Below are 27,919 nucleotides of genomic sequence, written 5' to 3'. Positions count from 1 at the left end.
CCGCACAAACAGTTTTAGATAATATTACGTCGCAGTCATGTGACGCGGACATGACGTCAATAGGCGGAACTCACGGCAAAATTATAATCCGTGGGCGTGGCTTGCAACAGGAAGTAGGAAAGCGGCAGTTCTGGCAAACAAGACACAGCTGTTAGTAACACGATGACTAACAAGGCAAATATTTTTGTTTTCAGCTTGCAACTTGACCGTCTAGAGCGTACAAGGTAATTACAACTGTTTTTTTTTAGCCCTGAAAAGCGAGGGAGTGTGGCGTTTGGGAGGAATGTCGAACTCGGCGTCTGCTTCCAGCCACAGACGCCAAATTTCGACGATTATTTCGACTGGTCAACGGTTGTAAATTATTGCGTTGACTAAAAACTTTATTTAACTCTACTCTTAACTTTGCCGTTTCAGATATGCGGGTATTACACCGCGGAAATGACGTCAATAGGCTGAACTCTCGCCAAAATTCAAATCTGTGGGCGCAATGGCCTTGAGCGAGACACCGGATACAAACACGACGATTATCAACAGAAATATCTTTATTTTCCGCTTGCAAGTGGACCGTCTAGAGCGTACACGGTAAGTACAACTCATTGTGTTTAAAAAGATTTACGTTTGTGTAGTTTGCGTTGCGTTGTATCTGTGAATGTTGGTTGAGGCTAAATGTTAATGTTTAATTTCATTCCTTTAGGTTCCACGGTGTTTGTTGGCTGTATGTTTTCCACTGCAAGAAGAGGCTCGTATCATTGACCAGCAGGAGCTACAATGGTGAGTACCCCTTTCGTCTTCCATTTATGTTAAACACTTCCTATTTCATGTCTAACAGTACTCGATTTAACAAATAACCATAAATAAATACAGTGTGGGCAGTCACGTTAACATATGTGATTATCCTGCCTAATATGTTTATCACAAATATGTCACTAATCACTAATATGTTTATTTGTTTATCACAACACCTTTGGACCTTCAGCAATCGATTATTTACCTTCATCTACATAGAGACAGAACGATGGTGTCTTAAACATCTCATTCATTTCACCAAATAACTTCACGCAGGTGGATAACGGCCGTCTCGGTCACGCTATGTTGCGTGATGCAGTTTTGAAGAACCAAATGCATTTATTCAATGAATAAGTCAAGCTAGTTCTATGTTTATGATGTTGTAAGTTACGGTACCGATTGAAGTTGAGTTCGAAGCCAGTGGAAAACAGCGCTGCGTTTGTGCTCTCCAGGTACAAATGTTGTGATCTCTGACTGACGACCGGGCGAGACTCGAGTAAGAGATGTCCAAACGAGCTCCGGCAGGGCGGGCCAAGGCGGAGCGAACGGACGCCCTTCAGGCCGCCAATGACGAGCTGAGAACCAAACTGATGGACGTCCAGTTAGAACTTCAGCAGGAGAAGAACAAGGTGAAAACCTCAACAGACAGACACTGCCTGCCTCCCTGCCTGCCTCCCTGCCTGCCTCCCTGCCTGCCTCCCTCCCTCCCAGTTTTCCCGATGTAGATTAGACATGCGTGTGCCATGACTGTGTCAGCCTACATCAACAAATGCACCGAGGACGTCAGCACCACTAAGAATATCATCACCCGGGGCAACCAACGACCCTGGATGACTGAGGAGGTACGTCAAACGCTACGAGCGCGGAACTCTGCCTTCAAGTCTGGCGACAAGGAGACACTGAGGACAGCGAGAGCCAACTTGAACCGTGCCATCAGGATAGCGAAGCGAGACCGCAGTCGAAAATTTCAGGATCGTTTCCACGACGTCAAAAACATCAGGAGTATGTGGCAAGGCATACGGGCGATTACAGACTACAACTCACCCTCCCCCCCCCCGGTGGGTGTAGTTGATGCTGACTTTCTAAATGGTCTAAATAACTTCTTTGGGAGGTTCGAGGCACTAAACGGCACTCCAGCAGTTAAAACTGTCCCCCATCAGGAAGAGGAGGTACTCTGCCTTGACTCCGCCGATGTGTTGAAGACCCTGAGGAGAGTCAACCCCTGTAAGGCCCCTGGCCCCGACAACATTCCTGGGCGTGTGTTCAGGGAATGTGCAAGTCATCTGGCTGGGGTCATCACAGACATTTTTAACACCTCGCTGGGCCAAGCCACAGTGCCGGCGTGCTTTAAGACTGCCTCCATCATTCCGGTGCCGAAGAAACCTCAAATCACCTCATTTAATGATTACCGGCCTGTTGCACTGACTCCGGTTATGATGAAGTGCTTCGAAAGGCTGCTTAAAGGTCACATCGTTTCCAGACTCCCCCTATTATTTGACCCGTTCCAGTTTGCCGACCGGCAAAACCGCTCCACTCAGGACGCCATCTCCTCCGTTCTTCACCTGAGCCTGGCTCACCTGGAGGAGAAGAACACCCATGTGCGGAGGCTGTTCCTGGACTTCAGCTCAGCGTTTAACACCATCATCCCACAGCATCTGGTAGGAAAATTGGAACACCTGGGCTTCAACACCCCCCTTCGCAACTGGCTGCTAGACTTCCTCACCAACAGACCTCAGTCAGTCCGGGTCGGACAGAACACCTCTGATGTCATCACCCTCAGCACAGGCTCCCTTCAGGGCTGCGTCCTGAGCCCCCTGCTGTGCACCCTGATGACACACGACTGCGTCCTCAGGTTCACCACCAATCACATCGTGAAGTCAGCAGACGACACAACGGTGGTGGGGCTCATCAGAGACAACAACGACCTGGACTACAGAGAGGAGGTGGAGCAGCTGGTGGGCTGGTGCAGAGAAAACAGCCTGATCCTGAATGAGGAGAAGATGAAGGAGATCATCGTCGACTTCAGGAAAAAACAGCCTCACCACGCTCCACTGATCATCAACAGCTCAGCTGTGGAGGTGGTCAGCACCACCAAATTCCTGGGGGTCCACATCACAGAAGACCTCACCTGGACTATGAACACTACGGCACTGGTCAAGAGGGCACAGAAGCGCTTGTACTTCCTGCGGAGGATGAGGAGAGCCCACCTGCCCCCACCCATCATGAGGACGTTCTACAGGAGCACCATAGAGAGCATTCTGACAAGCTGTCTCTCTGTGTGGTGTGGAGGCTGCACCGCCTCCGATTGGAAGAACGTGAGGAGAGTGGTGAGGACAGCAGAGAGGATCATAGGGGCTCCTCTTCCCTCCATTCAGGACATTTCATCTCAGCGCTGCATGTCCCGTGCCCGTAACATCATCAATGACCCATCACACCCCCACCATGGACTGTTCTCCCTGCTGCCCTCTGGGAAGAGGTTTGCAGCATCCGCTGCAGGTCCACCAGGTTCTGCAACAGCTTTTTCCCTGCTGTCATCAGACTGTTGAACACTAGAACTGTTGAGCTCTAAACTGAACTCTGCATCACACATTCACAGAACTGTACTTTATGACACTACGGACCTCTATCTTGCACTATCTCGCACTACCAACTTTACTGAACTTGTATAAACCCTTTAAATAGAAGTTTAATACATGGTTTAGCATTCCTCTGCACACTCTTGAATACTGTTTTGCCTACTTGCACTATTGCATAATTATCACTGCTGCACTTTATACTTATTTTTAATATATATATATATATATATATATATATATATATATATATATATAGTATATATGTATATATATATATTTTCATAGGATATGTTACTTCTATTCAACTGCAATATCACTACTTTGTTGTAAGACGTATGCAACGGAATTTCGTTTTGTATGCACCATGTGCAGACAAGATGACAATAAAGTTTGTCTAAGTCTAAGTCATGTCAGGTCAGCTGTCTGGAGAGAGAGAGAAGTCAGGACCTGCGGGCGGAGCACCACCGTGCCACCGCCGCCATGACGGAACTCAAAAGCAAACTCCATGAGGAGAAGCAGAAAGAGTTAGCCATTACCAGGGAGACATTACTGCGGCAGCATGAAATGGAGCTGATGAGAGTGATCAAAATCAAAGATGGAGAGATCCAGCGACTGAATGCCTTGGTCCTCAGCCTGAGGGACGGCTCCATGGACAAGGTGATCCGCTCTATCCGTGTCTGACTATCCGCACGCCACGTCGGGCTTCGATGCGGCCGCTACCGTATTGTGTAGCTTGTCCCCAGTAAGCGTCGCGGCGCTCCGTTGCGGTCTCAACGGCCCGGTGTGGCGCAATGTCTGCTCAGGTGAGGAGGGGGGGCGCTTTGCTGGCGGAGGTGGAGGAGACGCGGCGGTGTCGGGAGACCGAGCGGTGTCGCCTCCACCAGGAGCGCGGAAGAAGCCCTGGCAGCGGCCCAGCAGGCCTGGCAGTCCCGAGCGGCCGAGCTCCGATCGGCTCATCACCAGCATCGGGAGGAGCTGAGCCGAACCAAGAGAGACTGCGAGAGGGAGATCCGCCGACTGGTAGGACTGATCAGATGCGCGGTGCGTGGCTATGTTCCCAATTTCGTTGTATACCTGCAGTGCAATGACACCTAAGGCATTCTATTCTATTCTATTTCACAAGAAGAAAATGTCCGGTTGCTCGCTTCGCTTTTGTCACAGCAAAGGTGTTCTAGTCGATTCCAGAAAAAAATTGGCCGGTTGCTCTCTTTGTTTTTGTCACAATTCTGGCAAATGAGTTTGCCCGCCTGCCTGAGCGCTCCCCGTTTGTACATCCAGACGGATGAGATCAAGCTGAAAGACAGAGCGGTTAGTGTTTTGGATGAAGCCCTGGGGCCGGCCACGTCCACCGCCTTCAGCTGCAGACTCAGGCTGCCGAGCAGCAGATCGCTGCCCTGAGGGATTCCCAAAGGGCGGGCCTAAACTACCCTGGAAGTGGGGTCAACGCCGCTACTAGCAATCCTCTTCATTGCGTAAGCCACCTCATCACACACTTGCAGTACGCATGACTTAGTTCGTTGCTGGAGGAAGGTAGCACAAAAACAGTTTTGAACTTTGAACGAGTGCTTGTGTGTGTGTGTTGCGGGGCGTTTTCAGTCTCAGGAGGATCGGGACACGCGACGGTTTCATCTGAAAATCGCTGAGCTCAGCGCAGTCATCAGGAAACTGGAGGATCGAAACGCCCTGCTTTCTGAAGAGCGCAATGAACTGGTAATTTATTGACGGCACGCTTGAAGGTTTGCGCTACGTTTGATGCGCGCCATCCAGCGAGGCACCCATTGCGCTTGCTTATTAGTTGAGCGGCGCGGCGAGTCGGTTGCCTGGTAGATGTCTTTTATTGGGAGCCAAAGCCACGATTCCGTTCAAACCGATGCAAAAGGAATGGATACGTTCTGGCCCGCGTGTTGTGCGTCTTTCACATCCCGCACTTCATGCTTGCAGCTAAAGCGACTGAGAGAAACAGAAAGCCAGTTTCTGCCACTCCTGTACAAAAACAAACGCCTGAGCAGGAAGAATGAAGAACTCTCGCTGGTGCTGTGTCGCCTTGAAAACAAAGTGCGCTTTGTCACCCAGGAGAACGAGGAGATGGCAAGCTTGGTAAGTCGACGCGGACAACGGCGGCGTGCCAACAGAGTCCACTGCATTTGTGTTCCACAGAGAAGGCCTAGTTCGCTCAATGACCTGGACCGCGGTTGCGGCCAGCAGGACGGTGAAATGGAGTTCCTTCAAGTTGTGGAGCAGCGGCACATCATCGACGACTTGTCCAAGGTCTTCAGGCAGGCGACTCGGTGCACGTACGGCAGCGCCGCGCTCGCTCGCTGTCGCCAGGAAACCTTTTCCGTCCAAAGCTTGGCCGGCGGCCGCCATCCAAAAAATTGGCCCCTTAAATTCCGACCTTTCAAGCAGGAGCATTGTGCGCACGCGTTTGAACACGCTTTAGACTTGTTTTGCCGTTTTCAGCAGCTCAAAGCTCCCGTTTTGTCAGCGCCTTTGCCACTCGCTGTGCGCTGAAAACGACGGACTTGCCCGGCTGCTCAGCCCGTCAACCATGAGCCGCGAGCGCGACGTCATTGTCCGTAGGCAGCTAGTGGCAAAATGCACCCTGTTAGAGTTGCGCTCGCTCCAACTTATTTTGCAAGAACCACACGGGAGACAAGTAAGTTCTTTTGGACACCTGCAGGTGGAGAGTCCATCCGTTGTACGAATGAAGTCTGACTCTCGGCTCCTGCACGAGCATTTTAATTAAGAGAAACAGGGTGGGTGTAAGAGTGGATTGAATAGAGGAAGCCCTTGACCTCTAGTCAAAACATAGCAAGGGGTGTTTTACGACTTTGTGTAGGAAGGGATAAGCGATAGGGATAAATAAGGGATAAATAATATTATTTATTACAGGTCGCAGTCAAAGTCAAAGCAACACAATGATACGATAAAGATAATCTGGAAAACCCTGACACACCCTGTAGTTGTCACTTTTGGAAAAGACGAGCGTCCCTCCAATCATCGCCGGTGACGTGTTTTTCAGGCTCTGGAGACAGGAGCTCATGTCAGAAATGTCATTGTGAGTCGCGTTTGTTTCTGCGCCGGAGCCGTTCGTTCCCTTTGCATCCAAAGAATCTCAAAGGCGGATTATTTGTGTCGACAGGAGAGAGATTTGCTGCTACGATACCGACGTCGAGAATCTCTGAGGAGGAACAAAGCGTGAGGTCCTGCAAGGTGAGTCTGTTTGTTTGCGGCTGCTTGGTGTTGCGCAAGATGAAATGGCCTTTTTCTCGCTATCGTTCCTCTCGTCGATTCATCGTGAGGTGTCGCTTCAGTTTGTTCAGAGAGATGTTTGCTTCCGCGCCCGCAGGTCATCGAAACATTTTACGGCTACGACGAAGACGTGTTGGTGGACTCGGACGGATCGTCCTTGTCTTTTCACACCGACAGAACCCCCGACACGGAACCCGAAGAGGTAGCCCGCCATTTCTGCCAGCGTATTGGCACCAAACATTCCTCTTCAGCCTGGAATCGGACTCGTCTTTGCGTCGCGGGTGCTTTGTCGCCGGTCTGACTGATTCTGGTACTAGTGCTGTGTTGCATTGGTGTGTGCATGAAGAGGCGGAGCTTCGCTACCGCCAGCTGACGCAAGAATATCAAGCGCTGCAACGAGCCTACGCTCTGCTAGCCCAGACCAGCGAAAGGGGACTACGACGCCGAGAAGGAGATCAAGGTGGCGCCCCTTCCCGCAACCCCCGGCCGGGTCGCAGCCTCCCCGTTCTCACCCAGCCTCGGGTGTTCTCTGGTCTGAAAGGAGGAGGAGGAGCCTCCCTCCTCCTCCTTTCAGACCAGAGAAAAGCTGATGGTAGAAATGGGTCACTATCAAAGCAGAGTAGCAGATCTGGAGTCAGCGCTGAAGCAACAAGGACAGGTAAGCTCATCAATGAGCACACCTTTTTCTCAGACAAAATAGCTACATTCTTCAGTCACTCATCCGTCTGGCATTACTGGACCAACCCCCCCCCCCCCCCCCCCCCCGAACGTGGCTGGGAAAATGCGGAGAAAAGCAAATGTCATTTTCCAGTCAACCAAAGAATTTGTGGATGAAAATGACACAACATTCCAAAGCTGTCCACGCGTTTGTCTCTTCTAGAATGTCAAGTGGGTGGAGGAGAAGCAGCTGCTGCGTCAGAGCAATCAGCAGTTGGCCGAAAAGGTGACGGAAAGAAAGGCGCTGGGCGGAGTCGCTTGGTGTCACACCTGTCGGGAAGCCCCGCAGATGAGGTCTGACTGTCTTTTCAGGTCAGGCGGATGGAGGCGGAAGAAGCGCGTCTGAAAGAGCACATCCAGGATATCCGAGACCAAAACGAACTGCTTGAGTTCCGCATCCTGGAGCTGGAGGTGGGAAGACTCGCACAAGCGTGTTGAGGCCAGAGATGTGACGGACGGACGGACGGACGGACGGACGGATGCATGCCTCTGCCTTTCAGGAGAGGGAGTGGCGCTCCCCCGTCTTGAAGTTTCTGCAAGTCCGTTTCCCAGACGGCCTCAGCCCTTTGCAGATCTACTGCGAGGCCGAGGGCGTGAGCGTACGTAAGGCGTCCCTCGCAACCCTAACCTTAACCCGAGGTCCCAGAACACCTTACATTGCTCCTTGCGCCTTTCCCCCGGACATCGTCATCAGTGATCTGATGAAGAAGCTGGACATCCTGGGCTATAACGCCGTAAGTGTATGTCGAACTCCTTATGTTCGCACTCCACGAGACTCGGCGGCTCAAATGTGACTTTTGGAAGGCTTTGCGCTGAAAGAAGCTTGTTGACGCTGTGCCTTTGGGCTCTTGCAGAATCTCACCAACGAGGAGCAGGTGGTCGTGATTCACGCCAGGACCCTTCTCACCCTAGCCGAGAAGGTAACGCGCACGTCCACGCACGCTCTCGCATTCTGCTTATGTGACAGCAGCCTTTCCTCAGTGGTTAGAATACATCAAAGTGACCAAGTCAGCACTTCAACAGAAGATGTTGGACATTGAAAGTGAGAAGGTAGACAGACACGCGACATCAGCCAAGGGGAACTCCGGCAATGTGCCCCAACAATTCTGACCTTGAGCTGTGCTAGGATATGTTCTGCAAGCAGAAGGGCTACCTGGATGAAGAGTTGGACTTCAGGAAGTGTTCCATGGACCAGGCTCATAAGGTAAGCCGCCCTCAAATCTCCCGCCGGACCACTGATGGACGAGGATTGCGGCCCAGAGGATCCTGGAGCTGGAGGCCATGTTGTACGAGGCGCTACCGCAGCGGGACTGCCCCGCCACGGACGGCGAAAAAGCCAGCCACGCTGGCGTGAATGACGTGCTGACGGCGGATCAGAGAGAAGAGCTTAGGAGCGCCGTGGACCAATGGAAGCGAGCCCTGATGTGCGAGTTGAGGGAGCGCGACGCTTGCATCCTCCAAGAGAGAATGGATCTGCTGCACAGCGCGCAACAGGTAAGGGCCCAAAGCCAGCCCGGCACTTACTTGCACGCTTACTGGCTTTTGAATGCCACTTTCCATTTGTCCGTCCTAGAGGAACAAAGAGCTGAAAGAATTCATCGAAGCTCAGAAGAGACAAATCAAACAATTGGAGGAGAAGTTTCTGTTTCTCTTTCTATTCTTCTCCTTGGCCTTCATTCTGTGGCCCTAACACCAGCTGGTGAGTGAGCTCCAGCGGCACCGCACTCGACACCTCCGATACACTGCCAGCCGGTCTCAGACGTTGGCAGACGCTCCGATGCCAACGTATACCCCCCGCCACGGTGACAGAGGCACCGCGTCACACCGGCGCTCATCCAATCAGAAGGCAGGAAAAGCAAATTCACATGCAGGGCACTTTTGAACCAGAAGAGAGCGCCACAAAAAACGGTTGTTGCCCCAAACGCGCACTAAAAAGGGTCAGAATAACAAGAGTCCCACTGGCCAGCCGGGGCCACCCGTCCAGCTGTTTCTTCAGGGGGGAAAAAAATTGGAGTCACCGGTGAGTACATTTTGCATTTAGCTCTGCTTTTCTGCTTCTGTCTTCAAGTGTGTGGCATCCTGCGATCAAAGAGTCAGCCAACCCCAAAGCGGTTGACCTCAACGTCCCACCACCATGCCTACCAGAGCAGGTGACGTGATGCTTTGGACATCCTTCCGTCTCAGATGCCCAAAAGTACTCTTTGCCACATCTGCGGCAATACGGTGTCTTTTCAAAGGTGCAAATAAATCCAGCGTGGGCGGAACACGCACGTCTTCGGTTTTTCCCGCTTTGTTTGTGTGACAGCTGTTGTGAAAATTTTATACAAATAAAGTTGTATAGTACAGGTTTGGCCAAGCCGCAACTCCCGAACCGCATGCGGCTCTTTTATGTTCATATCAACATTTGTGTGTGTGTGTGTGTGTGGGGGGGGGGGGGTTGTGCGTGTTGGCTTCACTTGAGTTCAATTTGGTATTTTGGTCAAAAGCGCATGTGGTGAAATTCCACAAAGTAGGATGGGCAAACACATTTCTTTAAACTATGAGTGTCAATTGGGCTCTCGAAATGGCAGGGAAAAGATGCACAGCAAAACGAAAATACGTAGATGAACACAGGACGTTTTAATCAGAGTGGGAAAGTTTCTATTTTTTGTTGAACGTGATGGCAAACCATTCTGCCTGATATGTCAGACCTCAGCGCATTTCAAAGATTCAAATCTTCAGCGCCATGCACTTCAGCTCACTCCATGCTAACATTGATCAGGCGTCGAACCCGCATCATCATGCTTAAGAGGTGGCCATGCTAACCAGTGCGCCATTATGTCAACGCATAATAACTAAGTCTACTGGTCAAAACAGCGGTTACTATATGACGTCGCTACGTCGTGGTCACGTGACGCAGACAAGACGTCAATGGACGTGGGCAGAGTTAACTTGTTTAAAAGGGAGTAGGCAGAAGAAATATTTAATTTATTTAAATCTATTTTGAGTGCACACCATTATGCCAATGCATAACAACTGTAAATCTACTAAACAAAACAGCGGTTGCTATATGACATCTGCCACGTCGTGGTCACGTGACATACGTGACGTCGATGGGCGTAACTTTCGCCGGAATTCAAATCCGCGGGGAGAGTTAACTTGTTTAAAAGAGAGTGGGCAGAAGAATTATTTAATTTATTTAAATCTATTTGGTGTGTGCGCCATTATGTCAATGCATAACAACTGTAAGTCTACTAAACAAAACAGCGGTTGCTATTTGACGTCTGCCACGTCGTGGTCACGTGACGCGGACGTGACGTCGACGCCTACTTTACATCCCACCGATCACAGGACTCCTCGGCTGCATAACCGTGCCCCCTTCCCAACCAATCGGATTTGCTATACGCGAAAACGACGCCAATGGAAAGAGCTTCCGCCCAAATTTAAATCCGTGGGCGTGGCTCGCAGCAGGAAGTAGGAAAATGGCGGCGATGTTGACAAAGACACAGCGGATGGTAACATACGACTAACAAGAGAAATATTTTTATTTTCTGCTTGCAACTGGACCGTCCAGAGCGTACACGGTAAGTACAACTCATCGTTTTTAAAAAGAAGTACTTTTGTTGCCCTGAAAAGCGAGTGAGCGTGGCGTTTGTGGGGGACGTCGAATTTCGACGATTCTTTCTGGTCAACGGTTGTAAATGATTGTGTTGATTAAAAAAGAAAACTTGATGTAACTCTACTTTTAACTGCCGTTTCAGATAGATTTGGAATTGCATCACATCCAATTTTGCCTAGAGCGTACACGGTAAGTAACACTCGTTGTGTTTAAGGAGATTTACGTTTGTAATAGCAGAAGTGTAGCCGCGTTGCGTTGTACGTGTGAATGTTGGTCCGGGCGAAATGTTAATGTTTAATTTCATTCCTTTAGGTTCCACGGTGTTTGTTGGCTGCAAGTTTTCCACTGCAAGAAGAGGCTCATATCATTGACCAGGAGCGAGCTACAATGGTGAGTAGCCATAACATTTATGTTAAACACTTCCTATTTCATGTCTAACAGTACTTGATTTAACAAATAACCATAAATAAATACAGTGTGGGCACTGAAGTTAACATATGTGATTATACTGCCTAATCTGTCACCGAGTAGATTGTTGCAAAGTAATATAAGATCCAAAGTTGTAATTCAGAATAGTTTTCAAAAGAAGGCCATTAGAATTATATACAAGTCTGATTACCCCGAACAAGCTATTAATTAAATCACAAATTCTTCAATTCAAAGATTTGGTAGATTATCAGACAAATAATGTCTAACAGTAATTGATTTAACACATCACGATAAGTAGATTGAGTGTGGGCACTCTCAAGTTAACCTATGTGATTATACTGCCTAATCTGTTACAGAGTATGTTGTTGCCAAGTAATGTAGAATAGATCCAAAGTAGTAATCCAGAATAGTTTTGAAGAGGCCATTAGAATGATAAACAAATCTGATTACCTTGAACATAATAACAAGCTAAGTGTTTAATATGTCCTATGAAGTCAAAATTGGGCACCATCATGTGGTGAAATTTGGAATTGCATCACATCCAATTTTGCCTGGGAACAAACAGATTACATAAATCTTAGTTTTGAATAAGCCACTCCTTCTCAAACAAGTAAACTCTGCCCATTTTGCGCAGTAGATGTTCTGTTAATATCTAGTATTTATACAAAGTCATAATTTAAATTGCTTTCAACCTTCATTCATCGGTTCAACCAACATTACTCGCTCTTCTTACCAACTTGTATTGATTTAACTAAGCGTTTAATACTTCCTATCAGGTCTCAAATCGAGATTTGGCAAAATACAATTTCAGCAAATCCAATTTTGCCAGGGAACAAAAATAGATTAAATAAACTAAATAAGTCCTCTTCCCATTAAATAAATCAGAAAAGTCTGTCTTGTAACCAGTCCTCTTCAAACAAGTAAAGTCTGCCCATTTTGTGCCGTAGATTTTGTGTCTATGCCTAGTATTTAAACAAAATCATAATTTAAACGACTTCTTTCCTTCATTCACTTTGGAAATTTGGAATTGCAGCAAATCGAATTTTGGCAGGGAACAAAAATAGATCAATTAAACTAAATAAGTCTTCTTCCCATTAAATAAATTAAAAAAGTCTGTCTTGTAACCAGTCCTTTTCAAACAAGTAAAGTCTGCCCATTTTGTGCCGTCGATTTTGTGTTAATGCCTAGTATTTATACAAAATCATAATTTAAAGGACTTCATTCCTTCATTCACTTTGGAAATTTGGAATTGCAGCACATCAAATTTTGCCTGGGAAGAAAAGTAGATTAAATAAATTTAATAAGTCTTACTACTTCCCATTAAATAAATTAAATACGTCTTACTTGTTCCCACTCCTTTTCAAAACAGTAGTTTAAAACGAGGGCCCTTCACTCAATCTTTAACCCCAACCCCGCACGTTGTGTTGTATCTGTGAATGTTGGTTGTGGCCAAATGATAGTTTTCTTTCATTCGTTTAGGTTCCAAGAAAACTTGATGTAACTCTACTTTTAACTGCCGTTTCAGATAAGCGGGTATTACGTCGCAGTCATGTGCCGCGGATATGACGTAATTGCCCGAACCTCCGCCAAAATTCAAATCTGTTGGCGCGATGGCCGTGAGCCACTGAGCAGCGACGATTATCAACAGAAATATCTTTATTTTCTGCTTGCAACTGGACCGTCTAGAGCGTACACGGTAAGTAACACTCATTGTGTTTCAGGAGATTTACGTTTGTAATAGCAGAAGTGTAGCCGCGTTGCGTTGTACGTGTGAAAATTGGTCGAGGCGAAATGTTAATGTTTAATTTCATTCCTTTAGGTTCCACGGTGTTTGTTGGCTGCAAGTTTTCCACTGCAAGAAGAGGCTCGTATCATTGACCAGGAGCGAGCTACAATGGTGAGTAGCCATAACATTTATGTTAAACACTTCCTATTTCATGTCTAACAGTACTTGATTTAACAAATAACCATAAATAAATACAGTGTGGGCACTGAAGTTAACATATGTGATTATACTGCCTAATCTGTCACGGAGTAGATTGTTGCAAAGTAATATAAGATCCAAAGTTGTAATTCAGAATAGTTTTCAAAAGAAGGCCATTAGAATTATATACAAGTCTGATTACCCTGAACAAGCTATTAATTAAATCACAAATTCTTCAATTCAAAGATTTGGTAGATTATCAGACAAATAATGTCTAACAGTAATTGATTTAACACATCACGATAAGTAGATTGAGTGTGGGCACTCTCAAGTTAACATATGTGATTATACTGCCTAATCTGTTACAGAGTATGTTGTTGCCAAGTAATGTAGAATAGATCCAAAGTAGTAATCCAGAATAGTTTTGAAGAGGCCATTAGAATGATAAACAAATCTGATTACCTTGAACATAATAACAAGCTAAGTGTTTAATATGTCCTATGAAGTCAAAATTGGGCACCATCATGTGGTGAAATTTGGAATTGCATCACATCCAATTTTGCCTGGGAACAAACAGATTACATAAATCTTAGTTTTGAATAAGCCACTCCTTCTCAAACAAGTAAACTCTGCCCATTTTGCGCAGTAGATGTTCTGTTAATATCTAGTATTTATACAAAGTCATAATTTAAATTGCTTTCAACCTTCATTCATCGGTTCAACCAACATTACTCGCTCTTATTACCAACTTGTATTGATTTAACTAAGCGTTTAATACTTCCTATCAGGGCTCAAATCGAGATTTGGCAAAATACAATTTCAGCAAATCCAATTTTGCCAGGGAACAAAAATAGATTAAATAAACTAAATAAGTCCTCTTCCCATTAAATAAATCAGAAAAGTCTGTCTTGTAACCAGTCCTCTTCAAACAAGTAAAGTCTGCCCATTTTGTGCCGTAGATTTTGTGTCTATGCCTAGTATTTAAACAAAATCATAATTTAAACGACTTCTTTCCTTCATTCACTTTGGAAATTTGGAATTGCAGCAAATCGAATTTTGGCAGGGAACAAAAATAGATCAATTAAACTAAATAAGTCTTCTTCCCATTAAATAAATTAAAAAAGTCTGTCTTGTAACCAGTCCTTTTCAAACAAGTAAAGTCTGCCCATTTTGTGCCGTCGATTTTGTGTTAATGCCTAGTATTTATACAAAATCATAATTTAAAGGACTTCATTCCTTCATTCACTTTGGAAATTTGGAATTGCAGCACATCAAATTTTGCCTGGGAAGAAAAGTAGATTAAATAAATTTAATAAGTCTTACTACTTCCCATTAAATAAATTAAATACGTCTTACTTGTTCCCACTCCTTTTCAAAACAGTAGTTTAAAACGAGGGCCCTTCACTCAATCTTTAACCCCAACCCCGCACGTTGTGTTGTATCTGTGAATGTTGGTTGTGGCCAAATGATAGTTTTCTTTCATTCGTTTAGGTTCCAAGAAAACTTGATGTAACTCTACTTTTAACTGCCGTTTCAGATAAGCGGGTATTACGTCGCAGTCATGTGCCGTGGATATGACGTAATTGCCCGAACCTCCGCCAAAATTCAAATCTGTTGGCGCGATGGCCGTGAGCCACTGAGCAGCGACGATTATCAACAGAAATATCTTTATTTTCTGCTTGCAACTGGACCGTCTAGAGCTTACACGGTAAGTAACACTCATTGTGTTTAAGGAGATTTACGTTTGTAATAGCAGAAGTGTAGCCGCGTTGCGTTGTACGTGTGAAAATTGGTCGAGGCGAAATGTTAATGTTTAATTTCATTCCTTTAGGTTCCACGGTGTTTGTTGGCTGCAAGTTTTCCACTGCAAGAAGAGGCTCGTATCATTGACCAGGAGCGAGCTACAATGGTGAGTAGCCATAACATTTATGTTAAACACTTCCTATTTCATGTCTAACAGTACTTGATTTAACAAATAACCATAAATAAATACAGTGTGGGCACTGAAGTTAACATATGTGATTATACTGCCTAATCTGTCACGGAGTAGATTGTTGCAAAGTAATATAAGATCCAAAGTTGTAATTCAGAATAGTTTTCAAAAGAAGGCCATTAGAATTATATACAAGTCTGATTACCCTTAACATAACAACAAGCTATTAATTAAATCACAAATTCTTCAATTCAAAGATTTGGTAGATTATCAGACAAATAATGTCTAACAGTAATTGATTTAACACATCACGATAAGTAGATTGAGTGTGGGCACTCTCAAGTTAACAGATATGATTATACTGCCTAATCTGTTACAGAGTATGTTGTTGCCAAGTAATGTAGAATAGATCCAAAGTAGTAATCCAGAATAGTTTTGAAGAGGCCATTAGAATAATAAACAAATCTGATTACCTTGAACATAATAACAAGCTAAGTGTTTAATATGTCCTATGAAGTCAAAATTGGGCACCATCATGTGGTGAAATTTGGAATTGCATCACATCCAATTTTGCCTGGGAACAAACAGATTACATAAATCTTAGTTTTGAATAAGCCACTCCTTCTCAAACAAGTAAACTCTGCCCATTTTGCGCAGTAGATGTTCTGTTAATATCTAGTATTTATACAAAGTCATAATTTAAATTGCTTTCAACCTTCATTCATCGGTTCAACCAACATTACTCGCTCTTATTACCAACTTGTATTGATTTAACTAAGCGTTTAATACTTCCTATCAGGTCTCAAATCGAGATTTGGCAAAATACAATTTCAGCAAATCCAATTTTGCCAGGGAACAAAAATAGATTAAATAAACTAAATAAGTCCTCTTCCCATTAAATAAATCAGAAAAGTCTGTCTTGTAACCAGTCCTCTTCAAACAAGTAAAGTCTGCCCATTTTGTGCCGTAGATTTTGTGTCTATGCCTAGTATTTAAACAAAATCATAATTTAAACGACTTCTTTCCTTCATTCACTTTGGAAATTTGGAATTGCAGCAAATCGAATTTTGGCAGGGAACAAAAATAGATCAATTAAACTAAATAAGTCTTCTTCCCATTAAATAAATTAAAAAAGTCTGTCTTGTAACCAGTCCTTTTCAAACAAGTAAAGTCTGCCCATTTTGTGCCGCCGATTTTGTGTTAATGCCTAGTATTTATACAAAATCATAATTTAAAGGACTTCATTCCTTCATTCACTTTGGAAATTTGGAATTGCAGCACATCAAATTTTGCCTGGGAAGAAAAGTAGATTAAATAAATTTAATAAGTCTTACTACTTCCCATTAAATAAATTAAATACGTCTTACTTGTTCCCACTCCTTTTCAAAACAGTAGTTTAAAACGAGGGCCCTTCACTCAATCTTTAACCTCAACCCCGCACGTTGTGTTGTATCTGTGAATGTTGGTTGTGGCCAAATGATAGTTTTCTTTCATTCGTTTAGGTTCCAAGAAAACTTGATGTAACTCTACTTTTAACTGCCGTTTCAGATAAGCGGGTATTACGTCGCAGTCAAATGCCGCGGATATGACGTAATTGCCCGAACCTCCGCCAAAATTCAAATCTGTTGGCGCGATGGCCGTGAGCCACTGAGCAGCGACGATTATCAACAGAAATATCTTTATTTTCTGCTTGCAACTGGACCGTCTAGAGCGTACACGGTAAGTAACACTCATTGTGTTTAAGGAGATTTACGTTTGTAATAGCAGAAGTGTAGCCGCGTTGCGTTGTACGTGTGAAAATTGGTCGAGGCGAAATGTTAATGTTTAATTTCATTCCTTTAGGTTCCACGGTGTTTGTTGGCTGCAAGTTTTCCACTGCAAGAAGAGGCTCGTATCATTGACCAGGAGCGAGCTACAATGGTGAGTAGCCATAACATTTATGTTAAACACTTCCTATTTCATGTCTAACAGTACTTGATTTAACAAATAACCATAAATAAATACAGTGTGGGCACTGAAGTTAACATATGTGATTATACTGCCTAATCTGTCACGGAGTAGATTGTTGCAAAGTAATATAAGATCCAAAGTTGTAATTCAGAATAGTTTTCAAAAGAAGGCCATTAGAATTATATACAAGTCTGATTACCCTGAACAAGCTATTAATTAAATCACAAATTCTTCAATTCAAAGATTTGGTAGATTATCAGACAAATAATGTCTAACAGTAATTGATTTAACACATCACGATAAGTAGATTGAGTGTGGGCACTCTCAAGTTAACATATGTGATTATACTGCCTAATCTGTTACAGAGTATGTTGTTGCCAAGTAATGTAGAATAGATCCAAAGTAGTAATCCAGAATAGTTTTGAAGAGGCCATTAGAATGATAAACAAATCTGATTACCTTGAACATAATAAAAAGCTAAGTGTTTAATATGTCCTATGAAGTCAAAATTGGGCACCATCATGTGGTGAAATTTGGAATTGCATCACATCCAATTTTGCCTGGGAACAAACAGATTACATAAATCTTAGTTTTGAATAAGCCACTCCTTCTCAAACAAGTAAACTCTGCCCATTTTGCGCAGTAGATGTTCTGTTAATATCTAGTATTTATACAAAGTCATAATTTAAATTGCTTTCAACCTTCATTCATCGGTTCAACCAACATTACTCGCTCTTATTACCAACTTGTATTGATTTAACTAAGCGTTTAATACTTCCTATCAGGTCTCAAATCGAGATTTGGCAAAATACAATTTCAGCAAATCCAATTTTGCCAGGGAACAAAAATAGATTAAATAAACTAAATAAGTCCTCTTCCCATTAAATAAATCAGAAAAGTCTGTCTTGTAACCAGTCCTCTTCAAACCAGTAAAGTCTGCCCATTTTGTGCCGTAGATTTTGTGTCTATGCCTAGTATTTAAACAAAATCATAATTTAAACGACTTCTTTCCTTCATTCACTTTGGAAATTTGGAATTGCAGCAAATCGAATTTTGGCAGGGAACAAAAATAGATCAATTAAACTAAATAAGTCTTCTTCCCATTAAATAAATTAAAAAAGTCTGTCTTGTAACCAGTCCTTTTCAAACAAGTAAAGTCTGCCCATTTTGTGCCGTCGATTTTGTGTTAATGCCTAGTATTTATACAAAATCATAATTTAAAGGACTTCATTCCTTCATTCACTTTGGAAATTTGGAATTGCAGCACATCAAATTTTGCCTGGGAAGAAAAGTAGATTAAATAAATTTAATAAGTCTTACTACTTCCCATTAAATAAATTAAATACGTCTTACTTGTTCCCACTCCTTTTCAAAACAGTAGTTTAAAACGAGGGCCCTTCACTCAATCTTTAACCCCAACCCCGCACGTTGTGTTGTATCTGTGAATGTTGGTTGTGGCCAAATGATAGTTTTCTTTCATTCGTTTAGGTTCCAAGAAAACTTGATGTAACTCTACTTTTAACTGCCGTTTCAGATAAGCGGGTATTACGTCGCAGTCATGTGCCGTGGATATGACGTAATTGCCCGAACCTCCGCCAAAATTCAAATCTGTTGGCGCGATGGCCGTGAGCCACTGAGCAGCGACGATTATCAACAGAAATATCTTTATTTTCTGCTTGCAACTGGACCGTCTAGAGCGTACACGGTAAGTAACACTCATTGTGTTTAAGGAGATTTACGTTTGTAATAGCAGAAGTGTAGCCGCGTTGCGTTGTACGTGTGAAAATTGGTCGAGGCGAAATGTTAATGTTTAATTTCATTCCTTTAGGTTCCACGGTGTTTGTTGGCTGCAAGTTTTCCACTGCAAGAAGAGGCTCGTATCATTGACCAGGAGCGAGCTACAATGGTGAGTAGCCATAACATTTATGTTAAACACTTCCTATTTCATGTCTAACAGTACTTGATTTAACAAATAACCATAAATAAATACAGTGTGGGCACTGAAGTTAACATATGTGATTATACTGCCTAATCTGTCACGGAGTAGATTGTTGCAAAGTAATATAAGATCCAAAGTTGTAATTCAGAATAGTTTTCAAAAGAAGGCCATTAGAATTATATACAAGTCTGATTACCCTTAACATAACAACAAGCTATTAATTAAATCACAAATTCTTCAATTCAAAGATTTGGTAGATTATCAGACAAATAATGTCTAACAGTAATTGATTTAACACATCACGATAAGTAGATTGAGTGTGGGCACTCTCAAGTTAACAGATATGATTATACTGCCTAATCTGTTACAGAGTATGTTGTTGCCAAGTAATGTAGAATAGATCCAAAGTAGTAATCCAGAATAGTTTTGAAGAGGCCATTAGAATAATAAACAAATCTGATTACCTTGAACATAATAACAAGCTAAGTGTTTAATATGTCCTATGAAGTCAAAATTGGGCACCATCATGTGGTGAAATTTGGAATTGCATCACATCCAATTTTGCCTGGGAACAAACAGATTACATAAATCTTAGTTTTGAATAAGCCACTCCTTCTCAAACAAGTAAACTCTGCCCATTTTGCGCAGTAGATGTTCTGTTAATATCTAGTATTTATACAAAGTCATAATTTAAATTGCTTTCAACCTTCATTCATCGGTTCAACCAACATTACTCGCTCTTATTACCAACTTGTATTGATTTAACTAAGCGTTTAATACTTCCTATCAGGTCTCAAATCGAGATTTGGCAAAATACAATTTCAGCAAATCCAATTTTGCCAGGGAACAAAAATAGATTAAATAAACTAAATAAGTCCTCTTCCCATTAAATAAATCAGAAAAGTCTGTCTTGTAACCAGTCCTCTTCAAACAAGTAAAGTCTGCCCATTTTGTGCCGTAGATTTTGTGTCTATGCCTAGTATTTAAACAAAATCATAATTTAAACGACTTCTTTCCTTCATTCACTTTGGAAATTTGGAATTGCAGCAAATCGAATTTTGGCAGGGAACAAAAATAGATCAATTAAACTAAATAAGTCTTCTTCCCATTAAATAAATTAAAAAAGTCTGTCTTGTAACCAGTCCTTTTCAAACAAGTAAAGTCTGCCCATTTTGTGCCGTCGATTTTGTGTTAATGCCTAGTATTTATACAAAATCATAATTTAAAGGACTTCATTCCTTCATTCACTTTGGAAATTTGGAATTGCAGCACATCAAATTTTGCCTGGGAAGAAAAGTAGATTAAATAAATTTAATAAGTCTTACTACTTCCCATTAAATAAATTAAATACGTCTTACTTGTTCCCACTCCTTTTCAAAACAGTAGTTTAAAACGAGGGCCCTTCACTCAATCTTTAACCCCAACCCCGCACGTTGTGTTGTATCTGTGAATGTTGGTTGTGGCCAAATGATAGTTTTCTTTCATTCGTTTAGGTTCCAAGAAAACTTGATGTAACTCTACTTTTAACTGCCGTTTCAGATAAGCGGGTATTACGTCGCAGTCATGTGCCGTGGATATGACGTAATTGCCCGAACCTCCGCCAAAATTCAAATCTGTTGGCGCGATGGCCGTGAGCCACTGAGCAGCGACGATTATCAACAGAAATATCTTTATTTTCTGCTTGCAACTGGACCGTCTAGAGCGTACACGGTAAGTAACACTCATTGTGTTTAAGGAGATTTACGTTTGTAATAGCAGAAGTGTAGCCGCGTTGCGTTGTACGTGTGAAAATTGGTCGAGGCGAAATGTTAATGTTTAATTTCATTCCTTTAGGTTCCACGGTGTTTGTTGGCTGCAAGTTTTCCACTGCAAGAAGAGGCTCGTATCATTGACCAGGAGCGAGCTACAATGGTGAGTAGCCATAACATTTATGTTAAACACTTCCTATTTCATGTCTAACAGTACTTGATTTAACAAATAACCATAAATAAATACAGTGTGGGCACTGAAGTTAACATATGTGATTATACTGCCTAATCTGTCACGGAGTAGATTGTTGCAAAGTAATATAAGATCCAAAGTTGTAATTCAGAATAGTTTTCAAAAGAAGGCCATTAGAATTATATACAAGTCTGATTACCCTGAACAAGCTATTAATTAAATCACAAATTCTTCAATTCAAAGATTTGGTAGATTATCAGACAAATAATGTCTAACAGTAATTGATTTAACACATCACGATAAGTAGATTGAGTGTGGGCACTCTCAAGTTAACATATGTGATTATACTGCCTAATCTGTTACAGAGTATGTTGTTGCCAAGTAATGTAGAATAGATCCAAAGTAGTAATCCAGAATAGTTTTGAAGAGGCCATTAGAATGATAAACAAATCTGATTACCTTGAACATAATAACAAGCTAAGTGTTTAATATGTCCTATGAAGTCAAAATTGGGCACCATCATGTGGTGAAATTTGGAATTGCATCACATCCAATTTTGCCTGGGAACAAACAGATTACATAAATCTTAGTTTTGAATAAGCCACTCCTTCTCAAACAAGTAAACTCTGCCCATTTTGCGCAGTAGATGTTCTGTTAATATCTAGTATTTATACAAAGTCATAATTTAAATTGCTTTCAACCTTCATTCATCGGTTCAACCAACATTACTCGCTCTTATTACCAACTTGTATTGATTTAACTAAGCGTTTAATACTTCCTATCAGGTCTCAAATCGAGATTTGGCAAAATACAATTTCAGCAAATCCAATTTTGCCAGGGAACAAAAATAGATTAAATAAACTAAATAAGTCCTCTTCCCATTAAATAAATCAGAAAAGTCTGTCTTGTAACCAGTCCTCTTCAAACAAGTAAAGTCTGCCCATTTTGTGCCGTAGATTTTGTGTCTATGCCTAGTATTTAAACAAAATCATAATTTAAACGACTTCTTTCCTTCATTCACTTTGGAAATTTGGAATTGCAGCAAATCGAATTTTGGCAGGGAACAAAAATAGATCAATTAAACTAAATAAGTCTTCTTCCCATTAAATAAATTAAAAAAGTCTGTCTTGTAACCAGTCCTTTTCAAACAAGTAAAGTCTGCCCATTTTGTGCCGTCGATTTTGTGTTAATGCCTAGTATTTATACAAAATCATAATTTAAAGGACTTCATTCCTTCATTCACTTTGGAAATTTGGAATTGCAGCACATCAAATTTTGCCTGGGAAGAAAAGTAGATTAAATAAATTTAATAAGTCTTACTACTTCCCATTAAATAAATTAAATACGTCTTACTTGTTCCCACTCCTTTACAAAAAAGTAGTTTAAAACGAGGTCCCTTCACTCAACCTTTAACCCTATTTATTCACCTTCTAGGCTAAGTGTTAAAGGCTAAGTGTTAAAGGCTAAGTGTTAAAGGCTAAGTGTTAGAGGCTAAGTGCCAGAGGCTAGGCGCCAGAGGCGAGTTTTTGTGGGCTGAAGTTTTAGTGGGGTTAGTGTGAATACAATCCAAAAGAATACAACAGAATACAATACAATAGAATATAATACATAGATTAAATTCAATAGCTCTTACTACTTCCCATTAAATAAATTAAATACGTCTTACTTGTTCCCAATCCTTTTCAAAAAAGTAGTTTAAAACGAGGGCCCTTCACTCAACCTTTAACCTCAACCCCGCACGTCACATTGTGTTGTATCTGTGAATGTTGGTTGTGGCCAAATGATAGTTTTCTTTCATTCGTTTAGGTTCCACGGTGTTTGTTGGCTATGTTTTCCACTGTCAGAAGGATGAAAATACAAAGTACAACGCTTGGACGTGGGCGAAGACGTCACCGGTGAGTCCTTCCTTCCTATTTATTTACCTTCTAGATGCTAGAGGCTAAGTGTTAGAGGCTAAGTGTTAGAGGCTAAGTGTTAAACACAATACGAACAACACAACGATACTGCACTGAACAACACGATACCGCACTGAGAAACACGATACCGCACTGAACAACACGATACCGCACTGAACAACACCATGCCGCACTGAACACCATGCCACACTGAACAACACCATCCCGCACTGAACAACACCATGCCGCACTAAACAACACCATGCCGCACTGAACAACACCATGCCTCACTGAACGACACCATGCCGCACTGAAAGACACCATGCCGCACTGAACGACACCATGCCGCACTGAAAGACACCATCCCGCACTGAACACCATCCCGCACTGAACAACACCATGCCGCACTGAACAACATTATGCCGCACTGAACATTATGCCGCACTGAACAACACCATGCCGCACTGAACAACACCATGCCGCACTGAACAACATTATGCCGCACTGAACAACACCATGCCGCACTGAACAACACCATGCCGCACTGAACAACACCATGCCGCACTGAACAACATTATGCCGCACTGAACAACACCATGCCGCACTTAACAACACCATCCTGCACTGAACAACACCATTCCGCATTGAACACCATGCCGCACTGAACAACACCATGCCGCACTGAACACCATGCCACACTGAACAACACCATCCCGCACTGAACAACACCATGCCGCACTAAACAACACCATGCCGCACTGAACAACACCATGCCTCACTGAACGACACCATGCCGCACTGAAAGACACCATGCCGCACTGAACGACACCATGCCGCACTGAAAGACACCATCCCGCACTGAACACCATGCCGCACTGAACAACACCATCCTGCACTGAACAACACCATCCCGCACTGAACAACACCATGCCGCACTGAACAACATTATGCCGCACTGAACATTATGCCGCACTGAACAACACCATGCCGCACTGAACAACACCATGCCGCACTGAACAACATTATGCCGCACTGAACAACACCATGCCGCACTGAACAACACCATGCCGCACTGAACAACACCATGCCGCACTGAACAACATTATGCCGCACTGAACAACACCATGCCGCACTGAACAACACCATCCTGCACTGAACAACACCATTCCGCATTGAACACCATGCCGCACTGAACAACACCATCCCGCACTGAACAACACCATCCCGCACTGAACAACACCATGCCGCACTGAACAACATTATGCCGCACTGAACAACATTATGCCGCACTGAACAACACCTTGCCGCACTGAACAACACCATGCCGCACTGAACAACACCATGCCGCACTGAACAACATTATGCTGCACTGAACAACACCATCCCGCACTGAACAACACCATGCCGCACTAAACAACATTATGCCGCACTGAACAACATTATGCCGAAATGAACAACACCATGCCGCACTGAACAACACCATGCCGCACTGAACAACACCATCCTGCACTGAACAACACCATCCCGCACTGAACAACACCATGCCGCACTGAACAACACCATGCCGCACTGAACAACACCATGCCGCAATGAACAACACCATCCCGCACTGAACAACATTATGCCGCACTGAACAACATTATGCCGCACTGAACAACATTATGCCGCACTGAACAACACCATGCCGCACTGAACAACACCATCCTGCACTGAACAACACCATCCCGCACTGAACAACACCATGCCGCACTGAACAACATTATGGCGCACTGACCAACATTATGCCGCACTGAACAACACCATGCCGCACTGAACAACACCATGCCGCACTGAACAACACCATGCCGCAATGAACAACACCATCCCGCACTGAACAACACCATGCCGCACTGAGCAACACCATGCCGCACTGAACAACACCATCCTGCACTGAACAACACCATGCCGCACTGAACAACACCATTCCGCACTGAACAACACCATGCCGCACTGAACAACATTACGCCGCACTGAACAACACCATGCCGCACTGAACAACACCATGCCGCACTGAACAACACCATGCTGCACTGAACAACATTATGCTGCACTGAACAACACGATCCTGCATTGAACAACACCATGCCGCACTGAACAACACCATCCTGCACTGAACAACACCATCCTGCACTGAACAACACCACCCCGCACTGAACAACACGATCCCGCATTGAACACCATCCCGCACTGAACAACACCATGCCGCACTGAACAACACCATTCCGCACTGAACAACACCATGCCGCACTGAACAACACCATGCCGCACTGAACAACACCATGCCGCACTGAACAACACCATGCCGCACTGAACAACATTATGCCGCACTGAACAACACCATGCCGCACTGAACAACACCATCCCGCACTGAACAACACCATGCCGCATTGAACAACACCATGCCGCACTGAACAACACCATCCTGCACTGAACAACACCATCCCGCACTAAACAACACCATGCCGCACTGAACATTATGGCGCACTGGACAACATTATGCCGCACTGAACAACACCATGCCGCACTGAACAACACCATGCCGCACTGAACAACACCATGCCGCACTGAACAACACCATGCCGCACTGAACAACATTATGCCGCACTGAACAACACCATGCCGCACTGAACAACACCATGCCGCACTGAACAACACGATCCCGCATTGAACAACACCATCCTGCACTGAACAACACCATGCCGCACTGAACAACACCATGCCGCACTGAACAACACCATTCCGCACTGAACAACACCATGCCGCACTGAACGACACCATCCTGCACTGAACAACACCATCCCGCACTGAACAACACCATGCCGCATTAAACAACACCATGCCGCACTGAACAACACCATCCTGCACTGAACAACACCATGCCGCACTGAACACCATGCCGCACTGAACAACACCATGCCGCACTGAACAACATTATGCCGCACTGAACAACATTATGCCGCACTAAACAACATTATGTCGCACTGAACAACACCATGCCGCACTGAACAACACCATGCTGCACTGAACAACATTATGCCGCACTGAACAACACGATCCCGCATTGAACAACACCATCCTGCAGTGAACAACACCATGCCGCATTGAACAACACCATGCCGCACTGAACAACACCATGCTGCACTGAACAACATTATGCTGCACTGAACAACACGATCCTGCATTGAACAACACCATGCCGCACTGAACAACACCATCCTGCACTGAACAACACCATGCCGCACTGAACAACACCATGCCGCACTGAACAACATTATGCCGCACTGAAAAACACCATGCCGCACTGAACAACACCATCCCGCACTGAACAACACCATGCCGCATTGAACAACACCATGCCGCACTGAACAACACCATGCTGCACTGAACAACATTATGCTGCACTGAACAACACGATCCTGCATTGAACAACACCATGCCGCACTGAACAACACCATCCTGCACTGAACAACACCATCCTGCACTGAACAACACCACCCCGCACTGAACAACACGATCCCGCATTGAACAACACCATCCCGCACTGAACAACACCATGCCGCACTGAACAACACCATTCCGCACTGAACAACACCATGCCGCACTGAACAACACCATGCCGCACTGAACAACACCATGCCGCACTGAACAACACCATGCCGCACTGAACAACATTATGCCGCACTGAACAACACCATGCCGCACTGAACAACACCATCCCGCACTGAACAACACCATGCCGCATTGAACAACACCATGCCGCACTGAACAACACCATCCCGCACTGAACAACACCATCCCGCACTAAACAACACCATGCCGCACTGAACAACATTATGGCGCACTGGACAACATTATGCCGCACTGAACAACACCATGCCGCACTGAACAACACCATGCCGCACTGAACAACACCATGCCGCACTGAACAACACCATGCCGCACTGAACAACATTATGCCGCACTGAACAACACCATGCCGCACTGAACAACACCATGCCGCACTGAACAACACGATCCCGCATTGAACAACACCATCCTGCACTGAACAACACCATGCCGCACTGAACAACACCATGCCGCACTGAACAACACCATGCCGCACTGAACAACACCATGCCGCACTGAACAACACCATCCTGCACTGAACAACACCATCCCGCACTGAACAACACCATGCCGCACTGAACAACACCATGCCGCACTGAACAACACCATCCTGCACTGAACAACACCATGCCGCACTGAACAACACCATGCCGCACTGAACAACACCATGCCGCACTGAACAACACCATGCCGCACTGAACAACATTATGCCGCACTAAACAACATTATGTCGCACTGAACAACACCATGCCGCACTGAACAACACCATGCTGCACTGAACAACATTATGCCGCACTGAACAACACGATCCCGCATTGAACAACACCATCCCGCAGTGAACAACACCATGCCGCATTGAACAACACCATGCCGCACTGAACAACACCATGCTGCACTGAACAACATTATGCTGCACTGAACAACACGATCCTGCATTGAACAACACCATGCCGCACTGAACAACACCATCCTGCACTGAACAACACCTTTCCACACTGAACAACACCATGCCGCACTGAACAACATTATGCCGCACTGAACATTATGCCGCACTGAACAACACCATGCCGCACTGAACAACACCATGCCGCACTGAACAACACCATGCCGCACTGAACAACACCATGCCGCAATGAACAACACCATCCCGCACTGAACAACACCATGCCGCATTGAACAACACCATGCCGCACTGAACAACACCATCCCGCACTGAACAACACCACCCCGCACTGAACAACACGATCCCGCATTGAACAACACCATCCCGGACTGAACAACACCATGCCGCACTGAACAACACCATTCCGCACTGAACAACACCATGCCGCACT

At 44.2% G+C, this 27,919-nt stretch overlaps 1 protein-coding gene and 1 long non-coding RNA gene across 2 annotated transcripts; both read left to right on the top strand.

Moving 5' to 3' along the window:
- Positions 1 to 4,655: 4,655 nt before the first annotated feature.
- On the top strand, positions 4,656 to 5,509 carry LOC148390179 (uncharacterized). Its single transcript, XR_015861525.1, has 3 exons — positions 4,656 to 4,834; positions 4,959 to 5,072; positions 5,304 to 5,509. It is a non-coding gene; the product is annotated as an uncharacterized LOC148390179 (long non-coding RNA).
- Positions 5,510 to 7,021: 1,512 nt separating this feature from the next.
- Positions 7,022 to 8,819, top strand: LOC148390178 (janus kinase and microtubule-interacting protein 3-like). The gene is made up of 6 exons (XM_088392549.1): positions 7,022 to 7,272; positions 7,495 to 7,557; positions 7,644 to 7,742; positions 7,832 to 8,065; positions 8,186 to 8,251; positions 8,313 to 8,819. Exons 1-6 carry the CDS (start codon positions 7,204 to 7,206, stop codon positions 8,439 to 8,441), a joined length of 660 nt encoding a protein of 219 aa, XP_088248675.1. The 5' UTR covers positions 7,022 to 7,203; the 3' UTR covers positions 8,442 to 8,819.
- The last annotated feature ends 19,100 nt before the right edge of the window (positions 8,820 to 27,919 follow it).

The sequence above is a fragment of the Syngnathus floridae genome, chromosome 12, assembly GCF_059516105.1.
Source record: "Syngnathus floridae isolate MCC-2025c chromosome 12, RoL_Sflo_1.0, whole genome shotgun sequence".
Classification (NCBI taxonomy): domain Eukaryota; kingdom Metazoa; phylum Chordata; class Actinopteri; order Syngnathiformes; family Syngnathidae; genus Syngnathus; species Syngnathus floridae.
This window is presented reverse-complemented; position numbering and strand designations above follow the sequence as displayed.

What these genes read in the sequence shown, in the direction of transcription:
- LOC148390178 (XM_088392549.1), top strand. Translation starts at nt 7,204, where the DNA reads ATGGTAGAAATGGGTCACTATCAAAGCAGAGTAGCAGATCTGGAGTCA. An exon ending in CGCTGAAGCAACAAGGACAG is followed by an intron (nt 7,273 to 7,494) that starts GTAAGCTCATCA and finishes TGTCTCTTCTAG; the next exon opens with AATGTCAAGTGGGTGGAGGA. An exon ending in ATCAGCAGTTGGCCGAAAAG is followed by an intron (nt 7,558 to 7,643) that starts GTGACGGAAAGA and finishes CTGTCTTTTCAG; the next exon opens with GTCAGGCGGATGGAGGCGGA.